At 39.7% G+C, this 19,933-nt stretch overlaps 1 protein-coding gene across 5 annotated transcripts in view; it reads left to right on the forward strand.

Annotated features, from left to right (window-relative positions):
- PPP3CA (protein phosphatase 3 catalytic subunit alpha) overlaps positions 1 to 19,933 on the forward strand; it is a 208,640-nt gene that overhangs the window by 156,456 nt on the left and 32,251 nt on the right. For all 5 annotated transcript variants that reach the window (XM_068942006.1, XM_068942008.1, XM_068942005.1 and 2 more), the window contains 4 exons: positions 314 to 459; positions 2,617 to 2,756; positions 16,827 to 16,904; positions 19,475 to 19,569. In XM_068942006.1, coding sequence (XP_068798107.1) covers positions 314 to 459; positions 2,617 to 2,756; positions 16,827 to 16,904; positions 19,475 to 19,569 — 459 coding nt within the window. The remainder of the gene's footprint in view (positions 1 to 313; positions 460 to 2,616; positions 2,757 to 16,826; positions 16,905 to 19,474; positions 19,570 to 19,933) is intronic.

A 19,933-nucleotide genomic window follows, 5' to 3' on the forward strand; every position in this document is an offset into this window, starting at 1 on the left:
CTTTGTAAGGCTTGCTATATACATTTCATATCAGACTATAATAGTATATTACATTATTTCAGGTTTTTTGGAAAAATATAATAAACCTTCCAGGAATTTTTACTTCTTCAGATTAAAATCTGAAGAGTTTTTCCAGCAGTAAATAACAATAATTTAAAAAAATGTTTTGGGATGAAACAAGCTTTGGTACAGTCCTCAGTACAAGAGAGAGCATTGAGAGTGGGATCAGGACACTAAGCATAGTCCAATTTTTTTTTTTTTCCCCCTCTGAAATGTCGATGGCGCTTTCTGATACCGTCTTAATCTTTGAAAGGTAAAATCAAGTATTCAGAACGAGTATATGATGCCTGCATGGATGCCTTCGACTGCCTTCCCTTGGCTGCTCTGATGAACCAACAGTTCCTTTGTGTACACGGTGGCTTGTCTCCAGAGATCAACACCTTAGATGACATCAGAAAAGTAAGTCTGAGTAGTGCTCCAGTCTAAGTGAACAGTTAATCACCAACAACTAAAACCTGAATTCTGTCATTGTTGTTCTTTTGTGTAAGATGCTTTTATGTCATTTTGACATTCACGTTGACATTATCACCTTTTAAAGGTCTTTCAGAATCAGAGAGCTAAAAAGCAAATGCTGCAATTAGTCATATTTTATTGAGGAGAGGAAATTACTAGCATCCAATAAAACGCAGAATTATCACCTTTGTATGCTGGAAAAAATGTGTTAGGTAAATGAGCAAATGAGTATATAGAGTTAACTTCTTGTAAGTAATATCTTCTAGCACAGCGTGAGCATACTTTCTAACGATTTCTTATGCCTTGTGCACTTTATTGGAGAAGGAATTAAAAAAAGCTCTAGAAAACCTCACAATATTTAAATATGTAATAAAAAAGTATAATAGCATTGCAACCAACACAGTCCAAATAACACTACTATTTGAAAGAGTCAGATTTTCATTCTTAGTAGGTCCTGCCACGTTTCTAACTGCACTGCATTTGTGTCCAACAAATTGTTTAAGTGAGGCTTAGTAATTTAATACTTATACTTAACCCTTATGTTCTGAGAAGTGTTTCTTATAACAGTTAGAGAACAGTGTCAAACAGTTTTTTCACATAATCCAGTGTTGCTACACATTATCATGTATTAATTTTTTTCAGATGCTTTGGTGCAAAAGATCTCAGTTGATATTTCTAAAAAGAGGCATTTAAACCATTCATACTTAGTGTTTCTAGCAGTAAAGATTTTCATTTCTCTCACTTGCAGTTTGAGATTTGTAAATATGGATATGCATTTATTCTGAGCTTTAAAGTTACTGAAAAATAAATTATATTCTGAGATTAATTTGTATCCTATTAAGAAATTAATATGTTAAAAAAAAATTTGGACCAATAGTGACATGTTTTGGTTTAAAAGCAATTAGAGGAAGATATTATCTGCACTTTTTAAAATTACTGACTGTAAAGTTTTGTTTGTGAGGTGAGGGTTCACTGTTTCATTAAACTAAAATATTCTCTACCTAAAAATTAGCTGAGTTTGCAACAGTGTAATGGCAGATTAAAATTTTTTTAACACCCAGATTCTAGATTAGGGTCATTAACATCTTAGTTGCTTTTGTTTTGTTTTGTGTGTTTTTGATCTACTGGCAGGTTTGTTCATCTTTGGCAATCATCAGGAAAATGTTTTGTATATTCATGAATTGTTATTCAATTGAGATGGATTATAGTTACAAAACATGAATTATTTAAGGGCTGAAATAAGTTGGAAGTGTAGTTATGCCATGCATATTTTATGACAAAGATGCAAAGTTAAAATTGTAGAGGCCTCTTATTAAAACTTTTTAATAGAGTGTTGAAAACATGCAAAATCACTTATTTCTGTTCAAGTATTAGCTTAAAAAAATGGTATGTTACTAAATCATTACTTGATCTTTCTGGTCAGAGCAGAGAGCATGATAGACTGCCAGCCTGGTTCATACACCCATCTTAACAAGGGGGTTTTATATATGAAAGGATTCTTGCAGAGAAATACTGATCTTTAATATTTCCCTATTTTATTATGCCCTTATTTGCAGTATGATTCTATAGAATTTGAATTTTTTATTATCGGTGGTCAGCCAGAAAGAGGAATTTTTAGCTGCTTAAATAAGGTTAAGGTTGCAGTTGATGAGAGCAATGAGATTTTCATGGCAAGATGCTAGAATGCCAGGGATTGATTAAAAATATATATATTTAAATCAAATGAGAATTTGCTTTGACGTATGTGTTGCGTTTTTTTCTTCAAGTCTCTTGCTCCATAAATCGCTTGAAAAATAATGAAATACAGAAATGCCCACTCAGATGCTTGTAAAACAGTAAAAAAGAAAGAAAAGAAAAAAGCAATGTGCAGATAAAATTTACATAGAATATTTATCTCTTCCTTGGCAGCGTTAGCAAGGAGTGTGATGCTGTTACTCAAAATCCGTTGCTTTAAAGCTGAGAGCAGCCCGAAGCTGAATTATAGAGTGGTTTGGGACCTGGTTTGGCAGCCTGTGGCATCAAAACCAGTAGCTTTTGTTTCTGCATTTCTGTGAGACATAGCTGAAAGAAGTTAGTATTTCTTTTGTATCCTATTTTTCTTAGTTAGATCGATTCAAGGAACCACCTGCGTATGGCCCCATGTGTGACATCCTGTGGTCAGATCCATTAGAGGACTTTGGAAATGAGAAGACTCAGGAACACTTTACTCACAACACAGTCAGGGGGTGCTCGTACTTCTACAGGTAAAGATTACTTCTTTGGCTGAATGGTTTTCTGTGTGTGCGCTTGTTCTGATCAGGCAGTATGAATGGTGTGCTTGAAGACTGTGGCGCTTCTCAGAGGGCTGGGTTGTGAAGAGCGCTGGGTCTTTTCTCTGCAGCCTGGCTTTGTTTTCACGGACCTTCGTGTTTGAGCTACCTGCCTATTGCCTTCTCCCCGCAACTTGGAAACCCTAAATTACTTGATTTTATTCACCAAAGTCTGTGAATCTCGTTTAGTCCTTTTAAGTTAGGGAACAGATCTGGCCCTTTTAAAAGGGGGAATGTAATTAAATTTCTAGTTTGAGAATTTTAAGTTATTTTTGAGTGAAAGGCTAGTATTAGGGGACTCTGTTTTTCTGCAGGGTGGGTAAGGATTTTGAAACATGGTACTAAAAGCCAGATTTGCCTCTAAGAGATCTGATGTACTTGTGAGATTTGTGATGGATCTAAATTCACTGTGGCTGTTCTGAAAGGTGGATGTTTAATTTACTCAGGAAGCTTCACAAGCAGGAAACGAATTAAACTGAAAGTGGGGAAAGTGTAATTTCCCCACGCATACAGGCTTAATTTTTTTTTTCCAGGTTTGTCGAACTTTCATTCACATCTGGGAATAGTTCTTCCCAAGAAATTCTGGATTTGAATAGTACTGGTTAAAAGGGACTTGGTAAGGGCTAGACTGGAGACAAGTGCCTAGACATTCTTGCAGACTTAAATGCAAAGGCATCAAATGGTAATTCATTTCTGAAATGTTTTCTTTCCATTAATGTTTATGCTAGTGAAATGTAACTCTGAGAATATTCCTGAAGAACAAAAAGAACGGGGATACAGGAGCATCCAAAACAAATTTATATGTTAATTTATGACTATTTAAAGGAAGCAGTCTTTTCTGTTGTTTTGCTTAGTGATAATTCTTCAATTTTGTGCTTTTGGGCATGGGTTTTCAGTATCTCTCTATCAGCCAGAAGACTGTCTCTCTTTCTTCTCCCATACGTTAAAGGCAGGTATTTCCTTGGCCTGAGGTTGTGCCATTGTCCCCTTTTCTGTAGTGCAGAGGGAGAATGAGGCAAGCAGTAGTTCCCTTGTCCCATGTCTGCTGACTGGAAGCTCACTGCTGCTCTTCTCCATACCCAAGGGTAGACTCTGGTGAACACCAAGCAGAAGGCAGTCCCTGCAGATGTGCTTGAGCTCGTAATGAAGAACCTCTCAAGCACTTCTGTTCTCCCTGCGTCACATGAAGGGGCTGTATTACGTTATGGACAGCATCGTGATTATGTTATACGCCTCTCCTCTGGCAAGGGAGAAACATTAAAAGAGGTTGCTGAACCTTTTGAAGGGAACAGTTCTGCCTCAGCCCTCACCAGTAATATGCAAGTCTTAAATTTTCCAGATAAGCTCACCAGAAGTGAGGGATCCAACTTTTTTAGTTATCTTAAAGAATCTCACCTTGAACCTTGACCAATCTGACAGCCTTCTATGATGGAATGACTGGCTGGGTAGATGAGGGCAGAGCAGCGGATGTTATCCACCTGGACTTCAGCAAGGCTTTGGACACTGTCTCCCATCACATCCTCCTAGGTAAACTCGGGAAGTGTGGGTTGCGTGAGTGGACAGTGAGGTGGATTGAGAACTGGCTGGATGGCTGAGCTCAGAGGGTGGTGGTGGTGAATGGCGCAGAGTCAAGTTGGAGGCCTGTAGCTAGCGGTGTCCCCCAGGGGTCAGTCCTGGGTCCAGTCTTGTTCAATGTATTCATCAATGACCTGGAGGAAGGGACAGAGTGCACCCTCAGCAAGTTTGCTGGTGATACTAAGCTGGGGGGAGAGGCTGACACACCAGAAGGCCGTGCTGCCCTTCAGAGGGACCTGGGCAGGCTGGAGAGCTGGGCCGAGGGGAACCTCCTGAAGTTCCACAAAGGCAAGTGCAAGGGCCTGCACCTCGGGAGGAATAACCCCAGGCACCAGTCCAGGCTGGGGGTTGACCCGCTGCAAAGTAGCTCTGCCGAGAAGGACCTGGGAGTCCTGGTGGACAGCAAGTTAAGCAGGAGCCAGCCAATGTGCCCTTGTGGCCAAGAAGGCCAAGGGTATGCTGGGGTGCATTAGGCAGAGTGTTGCCAGCAGGTGGAGGGAGGTGATCCTGCCCCTCTCCTCAGCCCTGGGGAGGCCTCACCTGGAGTACTGTGTCCAGTGCTGGGCTCCCCAGTACAAGAGAGACGTGGCACTCCTGGAGAGAGTCCAGCGGAGGGCTCCAAAGATGAGGAGGGGACTGGAGCATCTCTCCTATGAGGAAAGGCTGCGAGAGCTGGGCCTGTTTAGCCTGGAGAAGAGAAGACTGAGAGGCAATCTCATCAACGTGTACAAGTATCTGAATGGGGGGTGTGGAGAGGATGGGGCCAGTCTCTTCTCTGTGGTGCCCAGTGACAGGACAAGAGGCAACGGGCACAAACAGAACCACAGGCAGTTCCATCTGAACCTGAGAAAAAACTTCTTCACTGTGAGGGTGACAGAGCCACCTTTGCTGGAGATATTCAAAACCCGCCTGGATGTGATCCTGGGCAAAATGCTCTAGAGGTCCCTGCTTGAGCAGGGAGGTTGGACTAGGTGATCTCCAGAGGTCCCTTCCAACCTCAACCATTCTGTGATTCTGCAGCATAGCTGAACCCAGCTCTTTAGTAACATGTAGGAAGTAAATTGATGGCTTTAGCTGTAACCAGGAGACGCAGCCACTAGCAGCAACCTCTGTGTTGGTAACGTTAGCAGAAAGGTAGCAGATGGTTTGACTTTTAGAAATTAGTTTTCCTAGTCCTTTCTTTGAGCAGTAATTGTTCCAGCATGGGAGGGAGGGAGAACAAAGCAGTTTCCAGGCTGGCAACATTCACCTTTTGTGCGAAAGTAATGCTGCAGTCCTCAGATCAATGGAGCCTGGAATGTGCTCAATAACAGTGTTTGGTCTCATTATGAAAGAAAGTGTCAAACTGTTGCAAACAATCGATCCGTGCAGGAATGGGCTTATGTCTGTGCAAGCTAAAATCATTCCTTTTCCTTTGAATAACACTGAACACAGCCCCTGGTGCATGCTTAGGACTCCCAGGCATTGTTCCCTGCAAACAAGGAGTAATAGCAGTTTCCCTCCTGAACCTCTCTTAAAGTGCAAAACATTGGAGGCATTTCTTATGCTTAGATACAGGAGTTGTTATGTAGTGGAACGACTTCTAGGTATTGAGGTTTTTTTCAGAGCCATGTTTCTCAAAAACACCACAAAACTTCCCTAAAATATGTATCCAGTTTTCCCCTGAAAATATAAGACGTTAGATCTAGTCTGTGTCCTGATTCCTATTCAGAAAAGCGGGTATTTCAGGAAAAGGTCAAAAGATGAAATAACAAACTGTGTGTTAGTCATTTTCAAAACAGAAAGTTAGAAGACAGCAGTAGGCATTTTATAGGAAGATCAGGAAGATTTCAGAGACGTACGTGAGCCCAGGAAAATGATTTTGAGATGATTAAGGTCTCTTAATTGCAGGAAATAATTGTAATAAATAATTTCCACTTTATAGGGCATATTCATTATAATGGCAAATTAAAGTGACTTTTCTGTAATTTGAAATTGTTTCCTATAACAAAATACTATGAGAAAAATTACTTTAACGATAATAGTGTTATGTGTACATGCTACGTGTTAACGGGAGCTTCCAGCTCAGTATTATATTAAAGCTTTTCTATTTGTCCAAAACTCATTTGTTTGTGAAACGTTGAGCCGTTTATGAGTGTGAGCTCAATATGTCTGAGAAAGTATAAAGAGCTTTTCACTACAGTTATTAGGTGATCACTCAGGTATGGCTTATTGAATTTCCAGCTGATCAAGCTTTTCAAGAAATTTCCTTTGGTGTACGGGTCCTTGAAACTATTATGGCTAGCACTGTAAAATGTCAGTTCTTGAAATCATAGGCCTAACTTGTCATCTGGAGAGGCAACGAATAGGTGGCTTATTTTCAAGGGTACTGAGAGTGAACAATTAATGAATGTCTTTTGAATCCAGTAGCGTTTCGCAGTATGGGTTGTCAGAATTCACGGACCCATGAAAATAGCAGTAGCGCAATGGCAGACTGAAAAATACGTATGAAATTTAAGTATCACTGAAAATTTTTAAAGTCCTCCGCACCTCAAAGCGAACAAACAGCAATAGTTGTGGAACTTTGATTTGCCTTTCTGGAATTTAGGCTTATGTTACCTTTATGGTCTTGGTCATCTTAGCTTGATGCAATTTCATGAAAGAGTAAAAATAATCAGTGGAATGCTAGTTGTGTAAATTAGTTTTTAAATTATGAGTTAAGTGAATTTTTTCTTTCATCTTTACCCACAGAGAATGATGATGTGTTCAGGGAATATTGTGAACAAGAGGGAAATAACCAATCCCTCAGTGACATTTCACCTCCTTCCCTCTCCCCCCCCCCCTAGATTTTTCAGCTGTTCCTACAAGTAAAGAAATTTCTTCTCTATTTAGCAGATTATCTAGTTTTGCCTTGAATTTATTTAGCATGAATTTATTTGTACTTAGGTGGTTGCACTGATCTTGTTAATGATCTATTTCATGGACTAGTGGTGCAATAACTCTCAGGCACTTCTGCAAGAACCACATCTAACTTGGCAGGATGTGATACTGCTCACCACCTTGAGAATGGCTTCCGTCACTGAACAGAAAGCTTGAAGTCAGCTGTACTGTGCCAGAAACGCTGCTAACTTGAGGAGAGCCAGCCAATGAGTGGGTTTAGGCAATTATTGAGGCAGGGAGGAAACTCTCTTCTCTCAGCCCCGCTGGGGTTGAGAATGAATCTTACATTCCTGTAAGATGTACTGGATGAGTGCAGAACTGAAATGTTCTTTCATCACATTCAGACAAAGTTACTGTAAGCGTGCATGGTCCTAACCATGAAAATTGCAATTGGCTCCGTGCCCAGCTTGTTTAATTTCCTTTGTGTTGAAGCTCTGGTAAAGAGTTTGGGGAGCTTGGTTACACTCCTGAGTTAATTAGCAGTGTCTTATCCTACATAAAAATATATCAAGGGCTTCCTATCAGGAGTAAGCACATGTGCAAGCTTAACATTTGCTTTCTGCAATCATTTATGTGTATAAGCCTTCATTAACGACTGTTAAAGAGAGGGTTGCGAGCCTGGCCAAAGTCTTAGATGGCCACAGAACTTGGGCAAATACTCAGGATTTATTTGCAGACATTCAGTTTTAGCTTCTTGGGCTTTGTTAGTGAGCTTAATAGTGGTTCTTAAGAAGCGCTGAGATTTGTAAAGCTGTTTGGCTTTGGACTACATTTTCATATTTTTCAAAAGCAACAAAAAAGCCTGAAATGATTAGCAGTGGCACAGAGCAGCTCACCTGGCAGACTCCTGCACAAACTTCCTTTGCTAGCCTTGGAGAAAAGTGAAATGATTTGGCCTTATAGGTGCTCTGGGGTAGAAGAGTTTGGGCCCTGCCAGCACATCAGTTCAGTGGTTTGCTTGCACTCACAAACTGAACATATGTATACAATGACTAGATAAATATGTGCTGAAAAGCTTTTCTGGGTTGTTGTGTGTTTCACTGTAGGGTATTGAGGCATAGTTATGTGAACATTTCTTGCAGCAGTTTAAGCAGACTCTTTTGCCCACCTGTCCGTCTCTCTTCAGCAAGCCCAGAAGCTCTTTACTGCCCTCACATTTTCTGCTCAGTTGCGTTGGTAGAATTGCTCTTGGGCTCCATCAGACCAGGAAACATCCAGCTTTAATAGAATGACTCTGCAAAAAGGTATGTATTTGTTTGAATTCAGTATAGCTTCCTAGTCCATTGCCCAGTGTAGCACTACAGACAGCACATTTAAGGGTTTTAAAAAAAAAAAAAAAAAAAAAAAGCAGGTGGAAAAGACATGATGGGAGCTGCCCGGGAGAGCGGAGCAGCAAAAATCCAGAGGCGGCTTTGGCCTTTGGAGACTGAAGTGCAAGGTAAATGGGTTTTGCTGAAAACCTTTTTTAAGTGTGCATGTAATCTTAGAGAGGCTGTTGGGCTAAATTTTAATATCTTCTTTTTAAAGAAATTTTTTGTTCTTTTTCGGTGATATGATGAAGGACATGGGAAAACTTGGATTAATTTTTTTCTGTAGTGGTTCACAGTGGAACCTCAAGTTTATCTCCAAGCCACGTGTTTATAAGAAATACTTGATTTTCTACATATTCATATTTTCCCCTGCTGTATTTGATAAAGTTTTAAGTACTTCCAGTTGTTATCCAGTAACACCACAAAAAAATGTAAAGGGTGTTACAACTTCATAATTATGTTTGTAACTCCATTAAAACTGAATATTAAATATGTAGTGACCAGTAATAAAAATCTGCTGGTAGTTTTCATCAATATAAATAACAGGATAATGATAATTAGAGTGGGGTTATTAGAGTTTTGTTATAGTCTTTCCTTTTAAGTTTTTCTTTCTCTTTCATATATCAAAAAGAGCTTTTTTTATTAATATTTCTATCCAAAGAGCAATTTGTGGAAATTTTAATATAAAGCAGCAGGTTGAAGTTGTTCCTATGACACTACTCATCTGTCCAAGCTGCATCTCGTCAGATAAACATAATGCAGTTAAAGACAGGATTGATTACAGAGCAGAAAGATCATGAGAAACTTCTGCTGTTGTACAGATATGCCTGCTACAGCTTCCACAAAAAGTCATCTAGGAAAAAGATAACTGTCTAGTTGGTTTTTGTCATTTCCTCCTACCAGAAAAGGAGGAAATTCCAGAGAAGCAATATGTAGCTAAGGTTTTTTTTTAATTTAGTGATGTAAAAATTTCAAAATATATTTAAAGTGTCATTATCAAATTGTATATGACTCATGTTTTCTGCCTTGTCCACATCAGGGTGTTTTGCTCGATGTTTGCGTTTCCCCTAATTGTAGAGCCAGCTGATGACTCTAGTTGTGCTTGGCTGAAACCTTTAAATTAGACCTAGTAGCTAAGTGGTCCCTACCTGACCGTGCCGGAGCTGAAGGTCACCAGGCTCTTGGAGTGTAGGACCACGCATCCTAAGTTAGCAAGATCTAAAAGACGCTGAGACAGAGACTGTTATGTATTTTTGTAGTTTTGAAAGGGTTCAGGAAGTTAGGGCCATCAAGGTATTGCACAAACGCAGAACAAAAGTAGACCTATGCTCACAGGGTGCCTATGCTCATGCTGGGGTTGTCTTAAAGTGCAGATATACTTTTAGATGCAAAATGAACTTTGTTTAAAGAATATATGATATAGAATCATTAATTTTCACAATAGTTTGGGTTCATCAGTGTATTTTTAGTCAAAGTTTTTACTGAGGTTTATTAGTGTGAACTTACCTTTATCTACTCTTATGTATGTGTTTTGCGTACTCACGCACTTGTTTCTGTGAGAAGGACTGGGTGCTCCTTGGCAAAACTGAAAAGCCAGCAACAGGCAAAAATTATATATGACTTAGTGTTTGCTGTGGACTCCACTTTTTTCAGTTTTTGGTGGAAGGACTATTTTATTTAATTTTAGCAATGTATTGTTTTTCTCTTCAAAAATTAGCCATCATGCAAAATAGAGCTCAGTATTTGTAAAAATGTGTATGAGCAAGTTTAATCCAAAAAGGGTGCTAAAGTAGGGAATATCATAATCACATATTCCATGAAGAACAGCAGCATTCTCGCTTACCGGTGGGGTATTTTGTTGTCCCTGTGAGTGGCTGTTCTGCTGTGATACAGCATGACACATGAAGTGCAGGCAGAAGGCTGGGCTGTTCTGGCCTCTTGTTTGTTTGTTTTCCCTCTTGGCCAACTGTTTTATTTTACAGTCTGGGCTTTGCAAAGCAAGGCAAGGAGAGGAATGTTTCTGGAATGGCAGCGATTATGAAAACTGGTTGCGAGTTTGCTGACAAGATTATAATTTTAATCAGAAAGGACCAGTTGGTTCCAGCTGAAATTATTTTGTGCAAAAGTTGGTTTCTAATAACCTTTGCCAAGATCTTTGTTTTTTTAGCGTCTTGTATGACTTCCCATTACTTTACCTGGAGGAGTTGGAGAGATCTTGCCCTCCCAAGGACCAGACCTTTGGGATTTCTCTTTTCATACCTCTGGGTTTCCCTCTCCGGATTGTTGTAGAATATTCAGAAAGAGAAAGAGAGCATGATTAGAGTCACCTCTCTAATATGAAATTGCATTTGGAGAGGAGCAAACTGATGTATTGTCACGATTGACATGGCATATGTGACAGTTGCATAGCGGTGAACGCTTTGCTTCTCCCCAGCCCCTACTTCACAAGTAGCTAAAGCAAAAAATTGGAGTTATCTTGCCTTTTTGAAACTAAAATGTCCAGATAAAGTACTCTATAGAGGGTGGTGATCTGGGTAATATGAGTACTTGTTCATTACACTTGCCAGTTTATTCTCTTGGAAAAAAGCATACTTACTCAGAGAAGATGACAACCAGAGTTGTTCCAGGCGCTTGGAACGCTATCTGACAACGCTATCTGCTGTTGTTCTAAGTAATGGAGCCCGTAGCAGCCAAAAAAGAGCCAAATTCTGCTAGTAGAAGTCTATTTTCTACAAATTTATGAGGAATAAGTCAAGGAATTGTATTAAAAAAAAAAAAAAAACTTTTGTACCTACCTTTCAAATGGAAAGAACAACCTATCATGTCTATTTAGAAGCATTTTACCACTTCATTATTACTTCTTTCAATGCAGTACTTAACACTCGATGAAAAGAATACTACAGAAAAAAATGTAATAAGCTAGACATTTTGAGCAGCTGCACTGATAATGAACATAATTGACTGTCTATCAGATTTTTCATTACAAACTCCAGTTTTCAGAAGTTAATGTAAAAATTTCCTAAACAAAGTGTACCATAAGTCTACATTTAGTCACAATTAATTATGAAAAGAAATGTATGCAAATGAGTTCTCATTTGCCAGTGGTTTGAATGGCAGCCTGTCAGCATTTGAGATCACTGCAGTGGCCAAAACCATGCCACGTATAATTTGGGAGTTTAAGCTGTTTTATAATGGCGATCTTTTCAGACGATTCCAAACACTAAACCGGAGCCTGAGAGCATACGACAGAGACTGGGCATGCCTGAAACCGGCAGTGTGCTGTTCCACTGGGCTTGTAGCCCCTAGCTGCGAATGACTTCTCAGCTTCAAAATGTTCAGAGGTCTTGGAAGCAAGCAGTGACGTTTCCCTTGGGGAAACTGAAGGAAGAGGATGTATTTTGTGCTAATTTTTTTCTGAATTTTCATCTCTTTCATGCATAAAGAAACTGATAGGGCTGTTAAGTGGTTGCAGGAGGACTTGGAACATGGTCCAGGAAATCATGGCTGGGACAGCAGGTCTTTTGTGTAATGCTTGGTTGAGGTTTTTTTTTTTTTTTTTTATATTTGGTCAGTATATTTAGCAATAGTTTTGACTCAAGTAATTCTCCTCTCAATGTTACTGCGTGACTGCATCTTCTCCCAAGATACTGCAAAATAGCGTGTGCTCTTACCAGGATCTTTGATAATACAAACAATCCCATAAGGAAATGCCTATGTGTGAGTTACGCTTGCAGATTCAGAGGCTCTGCAAGTTTGTCTTATTTATGGGCACACTGTGAGCCTGTCCTGCTGCAGACCTGGCTTTTGTGTCTTTCCCATCACCGTGGTGTTCCTTCGTTACACGTTTCTGACCGTTCCATTGTCTGGACTCTGGGAGGGGGTGAATCAGTAGCGGCAAATAACAGTGAGTGGATGTTAATGCAGGATCTGTGCTGCTTTTTCCTCAGCCATCAGGTGACTTTACAGCGCTGCTATAGGAAGTGTACGTCATTTGTCACCAGTGCATTTTGACCAGTGCTCTCCAACTGCCCAGCAATGGAAAGAGGGAATTGTAACATCTCTGTACAACATCCTGGGCTTCAAATGCAGGAAACCAGTGATGCCCGCAGCCATGCCTGGGCTAGTGGTACGGCACGCTTGGGAGGCGGGAAGGCAGCAGAGCGAAGCGGGTGGCTGTGCGCCCTGGACTTGCACAGTGTTAGTGGTAGCCACGCTGCCTCTGAGCCGAGGGGCCGGTGTGCCCGCCGGGGACGGTACAGCTGCCCTTCGTGGTGCCGGGCTGCGCTCAGCAGGCAGCACAGCTCTGCCCAGGCTAAGCCAGCCCCTCGGCCACGAGCATCCCGTTGCAGCGTGGCTTTCCGAGGTGCGTCACGTTTGGCTGCCTTCCTTGAGAAGAGAGGGGCTGCCAGAGCTGATGATCAGATTCTGATTTTTTTTTTTTTTATTTTTTTTAGTCTGGTAACTATTCTGGAAGTTCAGCTTTGGCAATTTCAATATGCTTGCTTTCTGCTGGAAAAAGTCCTGCAAGGCCTAAGAAGGAAAATCAACAGCCCTGTTTTCAGTAAAAATTACCAGTAAAGTTATAACACGCTAGAAAAAGTATGTGTATCAAATAAATTCATAAAGAAGTATATTTTAAGTTATAAAATAAATATATAATTATAAATATATGTAAATTTACATATAGTACAATATATATCCTAAAACTCTTAGGCGTTCCAGAGTGCTTAAATTGCAAACGCTTGGGTTTATATTTATTTTGGCAAGACATAGATGTATAAAGAACAACCGAGCATCCAGTGATTGGGTCCTTGCACAGTCCTCGTAGTGGGGATGAAACATAAAATACTTAGCCGGCTATGGCATTAATATGCCAACAAAAGTATTCAAATAGATTTAATGAGCACCTTAATATATGTTGTCAATGGTTTTCCTAGCTTTACTGAAAGATTTCAAATATACTGTGGTGTGTACCCTACTGAATAATTATACTAATAATTAGTTTACTATTCATAGAAGAAATGCTGTGCATTAATTTATTTTAAATATTAATACAATTTATTGGTTGTCTTATATATCAAAGTACCAGTTCCGTTAGTGAAGCTAGTGGAATCTGACTCCTGCTATTTTTGTTCCAGGTGCTTTAGAAATAAAATTTGTCTTTAAAACAATGTGCTGAGCAGATAAGCCAGGATGCAGTGGACCTGAAAAGGGTCTAAATAACCTAGTTTCCTAGAAATTCTGAATTAGTTTGCAACCAATTTTTGAAATAAATGAAAGTTTCACAAAATATCATTGTTACATTAGGAGTTTCTTTGCATCTTTTAAAATGTATTTTCGCACAGAATTGTGTTACTTCTGCACTAAGACATAGAGACTGTCAGTAGAGACACGCGCAGTTTTTGAGAATGTTACAACATGCAAAAGAAATTTCTCTTCACTGCAAATCTTAGCAAAAATAGAAGTGTGCAAAGACTTGCCTCTAAAAGCATGCTGAATTGCTAGCGAATTTACTGCCTTTCCTATTGCTTTCCTGCTTGCCTGCTAAATGCTGAGAAAAGTTAGACAAGTGCTACCAAAAACACATTGAAATCTCACGAAGCAGTCCTAGCAATTTGAAGCTCGAGTAATTAACATATTTGTTCTTGGAGACTTGAATTTCTAGGTTGTCTGTCTGCTGGCTGGTTTTGATGAATGAGAGAATATTTTGGTGTTTGTCTCCAACCAGTTTAAGCCTATTTCACACATATGCATACAGCGTGCTTTTTCCCTAAGTGTAGAACCCAGCAAAATATAGACTAAATGTAACTGCAAAACGAAGACGACATGTATATTAAAATTCTAAATAACTTAACCAAGGTATTTTTCTACCTTTGTTATTAAAAGAAACAAAAGTGTAAGCCATAACTTCTGGAATGTATCTTTTCTACTTTAAAAGTGCGTTAACTTTTTTGTAAGAGTATTTCGGGCTTCATAGCTTTGAAGCTTGAGGTCATCTACAGTCTGACAGTCAGGCAGCACAAGGCAGTAATATCAAACCTCTCTTCTGTGCCCTGCCTGCTTGTCGTGCTACTGATTTGCAGGCAACTGCAGATACTGCAAGTAAATTCAGATGTTTACTTACATATGCCATAAGGGTTCACTGAAGACAGCTAGCGTATGCCGTAATCCCCAAGTCTCGGAGAGAGGAATAGTTTCAAGGAGACTGCCATCAGCTGGGATAGCAAACTTGCTTCAACTCTTCCTTGTGCCACACAAGATTTACGATAATGGACAGATGAAGGAGTCTCTGGCCCTAATTGTGCAAATGGCTTGTCTCCTGGTGCCGGAGGAGTTTCACTGGCGTCAGGGGAAGGCAACAGCTTACAGATTTGGAGACTTTGCGTTAACCTTTTGCTGTACGTTGACGTGTATGTCTGACAGCTGGTCGTGGACATTAGTTTTGCAATAAAAACGGTGCAGCTTGCCATGTCAGAGCGAGGTGGGGGGAAGCTTTTCCCCAAGATATTTATTGGCTTACTGTCATGCAGTTCTATCTACAGTCTTGAATTAATTCAACTGAAGCAACTGGCAGGAGGTGCTAGCACCTGGTTTCTGCCTGCACGTAACATTGTAAATGCAACTTATTTAAGGTTCTGTGAGAATGGGACCAATATTGTGCTGCGTCTTTGCCAATGAGGAACGTGGAGTTCAGAAGCGCCTTGCAAATGTAGGGTCACCAGGCTGCAGGGATTTGGAGTGAGGCCATTTGCTGTATCATAGGGGTGTCATGTTTTCTGCCACGATGAAAGATTGTGAAATACAAACCAGTCAGTATAAAGATTGATTGGTTTCAAGGGTGGGAAATAAATCCTCATAAAACAAAACAAATTGTATAGAACTGATCTGAAGAAGAAGGGGAAGAGCCTCTAGGTATCATCTATTCATGCCCCTCATATGCCTTTAAGGGGCCTCGTAAGGTTTTGTCAGATCCATGAGGTCTTTTTATTCCAGTGCCACCTCTCTACCCTTTTACGTCCTTTTTCTTAGTCCTATTTTGCTCTTGTTGCAGTTGACTTTTGGAAGGGAAGCCAGGAATTTTTTGGCTTTCTTCAGTTCTGTATTAAATTACTAATGATATGAGATGTTTTGCTTCCTGTCTTGAAGTAATAGATGGCCATCATGCTTGTTATCATTGAATACAGACATGGAGAGTCATCAGTGGTTTAAAAGCAAGAAAAAAACAATCATTTATATCTTTCTCCTTCCCCTCCCCCCCCCAACCGCCAAAAAAACAATTTTTTTAATAAAGCAGCAAAATGGAGGCATTTTCAGTTCTGTAACCTGTATTTAGGTATCACTTCAAGTAATTTTTCTCTAAAAACTTAATATTTCAGACTTTAAAATTGTGTTTTCAAAACTGCAAACAGGTTATACTGTGTTTTGTTTCCGTTGCATGTGCTTTTTCATACATGCTCAGGGTCTTCAACAATAAGAGTGGGTTTCACGGGGCTGAGGTTGTAACAAAGGACTCCGTTCTCTCGGAAGGCGATACCGGTCATGTGGAATAGGTGGAATTGAGGAATTCATACCATTTTCCTTTAATGATTGCATTTTCCTTAGTGCAGTAGAACATACCATGTAAAGGACTGTTCAGTGGGCGTATTTTCAGGGCTTCACAAGTCGTAGAATTCACTTTTGAAGCTGCTGAGAGGAAAAGTAATTCTTGTTTACCAAAGAGATGCTGTTCAGAAGATGAAACATCTTTAATCTGGAGACTGGTTCACCTTTCTTCTTTTTCTTTCTCCGTTTCTTTTCACATACCACTATATTATATGGTCTCCCTAAGCAGTGTATGCATAATATAGCCAGTGGGGGAGAGGGCTTTTTGTTGCATCTAACCATTGTATTGCATTATTCTTCTTATGAACATGTTGAATCTTAAAGTATAATCAAATGAATTTCTTTCTCTGACAAGCAGTAAGGCAACTGTTTTTACGTAATGAATTGCAACTTTCAGTGTACCTCTCCACCCCATAAAGGGGTGGGGGGAGCGTGGGGAAAAAAATACTGCTTCTAGCGCTAGCTCTGCTGAAATCTGCCTGCAGATCAGGGCTGACTTCATGAATGATGCATGTTGGTTGAAACATTTTTGAAAGCTGGAGTTAAACGGGGTGCTTTTGATAATGCCATAACAGGTGCTGCTATTTTCTTCCAACAGTTACCCTGCTGTATGTGAATTCCTACAGCACAATAACTTGTTATCTATACTCCGAGCTCATGAAGCCCAGGATGCTGGGTAAGTGTGTGGGGCGAGGGAGAGGTGGTACTAATAATGAATAATGGTTCCTTGTTGTCAAATACAACAAGGAAAGAACAACTGAGTTTAAAAATGAATTGAGAGACTTCAAATTAAGTTGCAGCACCTATCACTTTTTATTAATGGTAGTAAAAATCATACCCTGGTATTAGAATGCAGTCTTTTACATGATTATTACTGAGTTACAGGGCTTACTGCATCTCCGCATATCCCACTTGTGTGGCCTTAGTGATTTACATGACATAAAATGACCAAAAGTGATTTGGATGCCAAACTGGAGAGGGGAAACAAATTCAGTCCAACAAAAGAAGTGTTACAAATGCCCTGAGACCGAAGTCTGACACGCTGATTGCCATGACCCTCAGGAAGTGATTTGGCTTGTGAAGGCCAGAACTGTCATCTCCTTAAGTCTTTCACATCTAACTGAAACTTTGAGCACACTGGTTTTATGGTTTACCAGGACAAGGAACTGATGGAATTCAAAATAATCAAAAATGGTTTTATGCTGGATTATCAGTAATGGAGTTAAGGAATTTAAGAGCTTGTGTGCAAAGGAGATGATGGTTAATCATTGGGTTTTGTTGATGGTTCAGTCATGTAACTCTTGCCAGAGCAAAGCTAGCATTTTTTATGCTGCTTTAAAAAAGTATTTATTCATTGAAATGCACCACAGTTGTGAGATTTTAGTGAAGGACTTGTATTTGAATAAATAGCTTTGCATATCTTTTTAATGTGTTTACTTGGAGGCAGAAACTTTACCCAATCTGAATGATAATGAAAGATAAAGTAACAAGATTGTAGGAATTAAATTGGTATTCTGTGTGCATATAAAAAGCTATTTTGAATGTTTGAATTATCACATACTTAAAAACCTCAATGCAATTAAAAGCAAGCTATTAGCCTGCCAAAAATAACTGGCATGAAACACCCAAGGGTAATGAAATTTCATTTTTATTGCATTGCTTTCCAATAAAGGGTGAAAAGTAAAATTCTGAAGAAGAGATTGCATTGAAACTGTACAATGGTTTCAGTACAACTGTTGTGGGTGGTTGCCAAGTTCTTCAGTTTCTGGTAGCTGAAGACTAAAGAGTAGAATTTGGTGTTATTAGTATATTAGTAAGACAAAAGTACTATTTGGTTGGTTTGCTTCCAGTTACTTGTATATATAATGCTTGATTGATCATATTTTGCCCTGTTGGGCCAGTAAGCCTCTGATTTTTCATAAGGCAGCAAGGTTGGGTAATGACAATATGCAGTTAGCAAGGTGGTCAATAGACTGGATTTGATTAGACATAGAACTGAAATACTTGACCCTGCCTTTTTGCCTCCCCTTCTCATACTTTCCTTTTCCTACAGAAAAGGAAAAAAGTAAATATTTTATCTAAAGGCTGGATAATAACGTTTGAAGTTGGATGCATTTATAGTATTAAAGTTTTGCAGATGAACAGTGAATTAGGACCTCATGGAAAACGTTTGTCTCCCGTGATATTCTGAGAAATTCTGAATTAATGCATTTCATATACTCCCCCAAAAGATTGTTTTATGGTTTGGGTGTTTTGTGTCTTTGTTTGGGGTTATTTTGTTTTTAATTTCTCTATAAATCCATCTGGAGAGCCAACTTTCAGCCAAACAACGGAGCCCAGAGTCTTGAGCCCTTACAGTCAGCGGTTAATCAGCTTTCAGAGAGCGCCCCCCCGACTCCGGAGCCTGGCTTTTCCCTGAAATCTGTACTTTTCCTTTTTCCTCAGCTTCCTATGTTTAAGCCTCAGCAATCAGAAGCCTACATACTTGGTCCACTGTTGAAAAGATCATGATTTGTGTAAGCAGAATACTTTTAGGCTGAGTCTAAGTTAGCAACTGGTGCAGCACAGAAAAAGGAAGGCCCGGGGTTTGATCTGGTGTGATTTGTTATGTCGCCTGGACCATATGCCCACACTATGTGTTTACCAGCAACGAACCTTTTTGCTGGTTGGCAGTCCTAAGCACGTGTAACACATCTGTGCAGAGGGTAGCAAGAAGCAGGTTTCTCCGCTGCCATCTCCCATAGCTTTGCCGTCGCTTGCACATTCAGAGAGCACAAGAAGCCGTGGAGGGTCATGGAGGAGATGTGCTTCACTTCTGAAGGAAGTACCCTATGTCTTCATGGCACACGGGTGTTTTAGATGGTGCATTGGTGCTCGCCTTCAGCCTCAGTCCCACAGCAGGGAACAGGCTGGGAGCATATTGGGGTTGCTGCCACCTGCCTCCAGGGAGGGACATTGAGTAAATTTTTAGCAAAAAGGACCTCCAGCATGCTAAAATGCCAAGTGGAGACACACCTTTTGTGTACGGTGTTCATCCTTAGCTGTCCCAAGTTGGAGGTAAAGGGTAAATCTACAGGCAATATTTCCCCTGTGACTTTAAAAAGTGTAAATGTGTGCTTTTCTGCCTTGGTGTTTGTAAAAGCCAGTGAAGTAACTTGCTAGGGTTTTTTGCCATATAGTGACAAATAGTGATCAGTGACAAATGCACATACAACACTGGACAATAATAACTTCTCTTTCCTCTAGGTATCGTATGTACAGGAAAAGCCAAACAACAGGCTTCCCTTCACTAATCACAATTTTTTCAGCACCAAACTATCTAGATGTATACAATAATAAAGGTAAGATTTAATTTAATTTCTGTTAATATATAGCAGACTGCACATCTCTTTACTCAAGTGCATTACATTGTTTTTCTCTCCTTTCTCTTCCCCTATTTATTAGTTCATGCCCATTCAATTTATTACATGATACAAATCTAATCAAATTTATTACGGGCAGATGTATGCCTTTGAATATAACTGTAGATTCTAATATGCCCTAGGATATTTCTATATTTTGACTGCAAGTTATTAAGTAAACATTATACAGGAAACAAAACTGAAAACAGCTCTATTAACTAAAGGAAGTATTTATGAAATGTTGTGGTTGAGAACTGTTCCTTTTAATTAATAGTTTTTCCCTTTGCTCCTTTCCAATAAAATT

The sequence above is a fragment of the Struthio camelus genome, chromosome 4 (genome assembly GCF_040807025.1).
Source record: "Struthio camelus isolate bStrCam1 chromosome 4, bStrCam1.hap1, whole genome shotgun sequence".
Taxonomy (NCBI): Eukaryota; Metazoa; Chordata; class Aves; order Struthioniformes; family Struthionidae; genus Struthio; species Struthio camelus.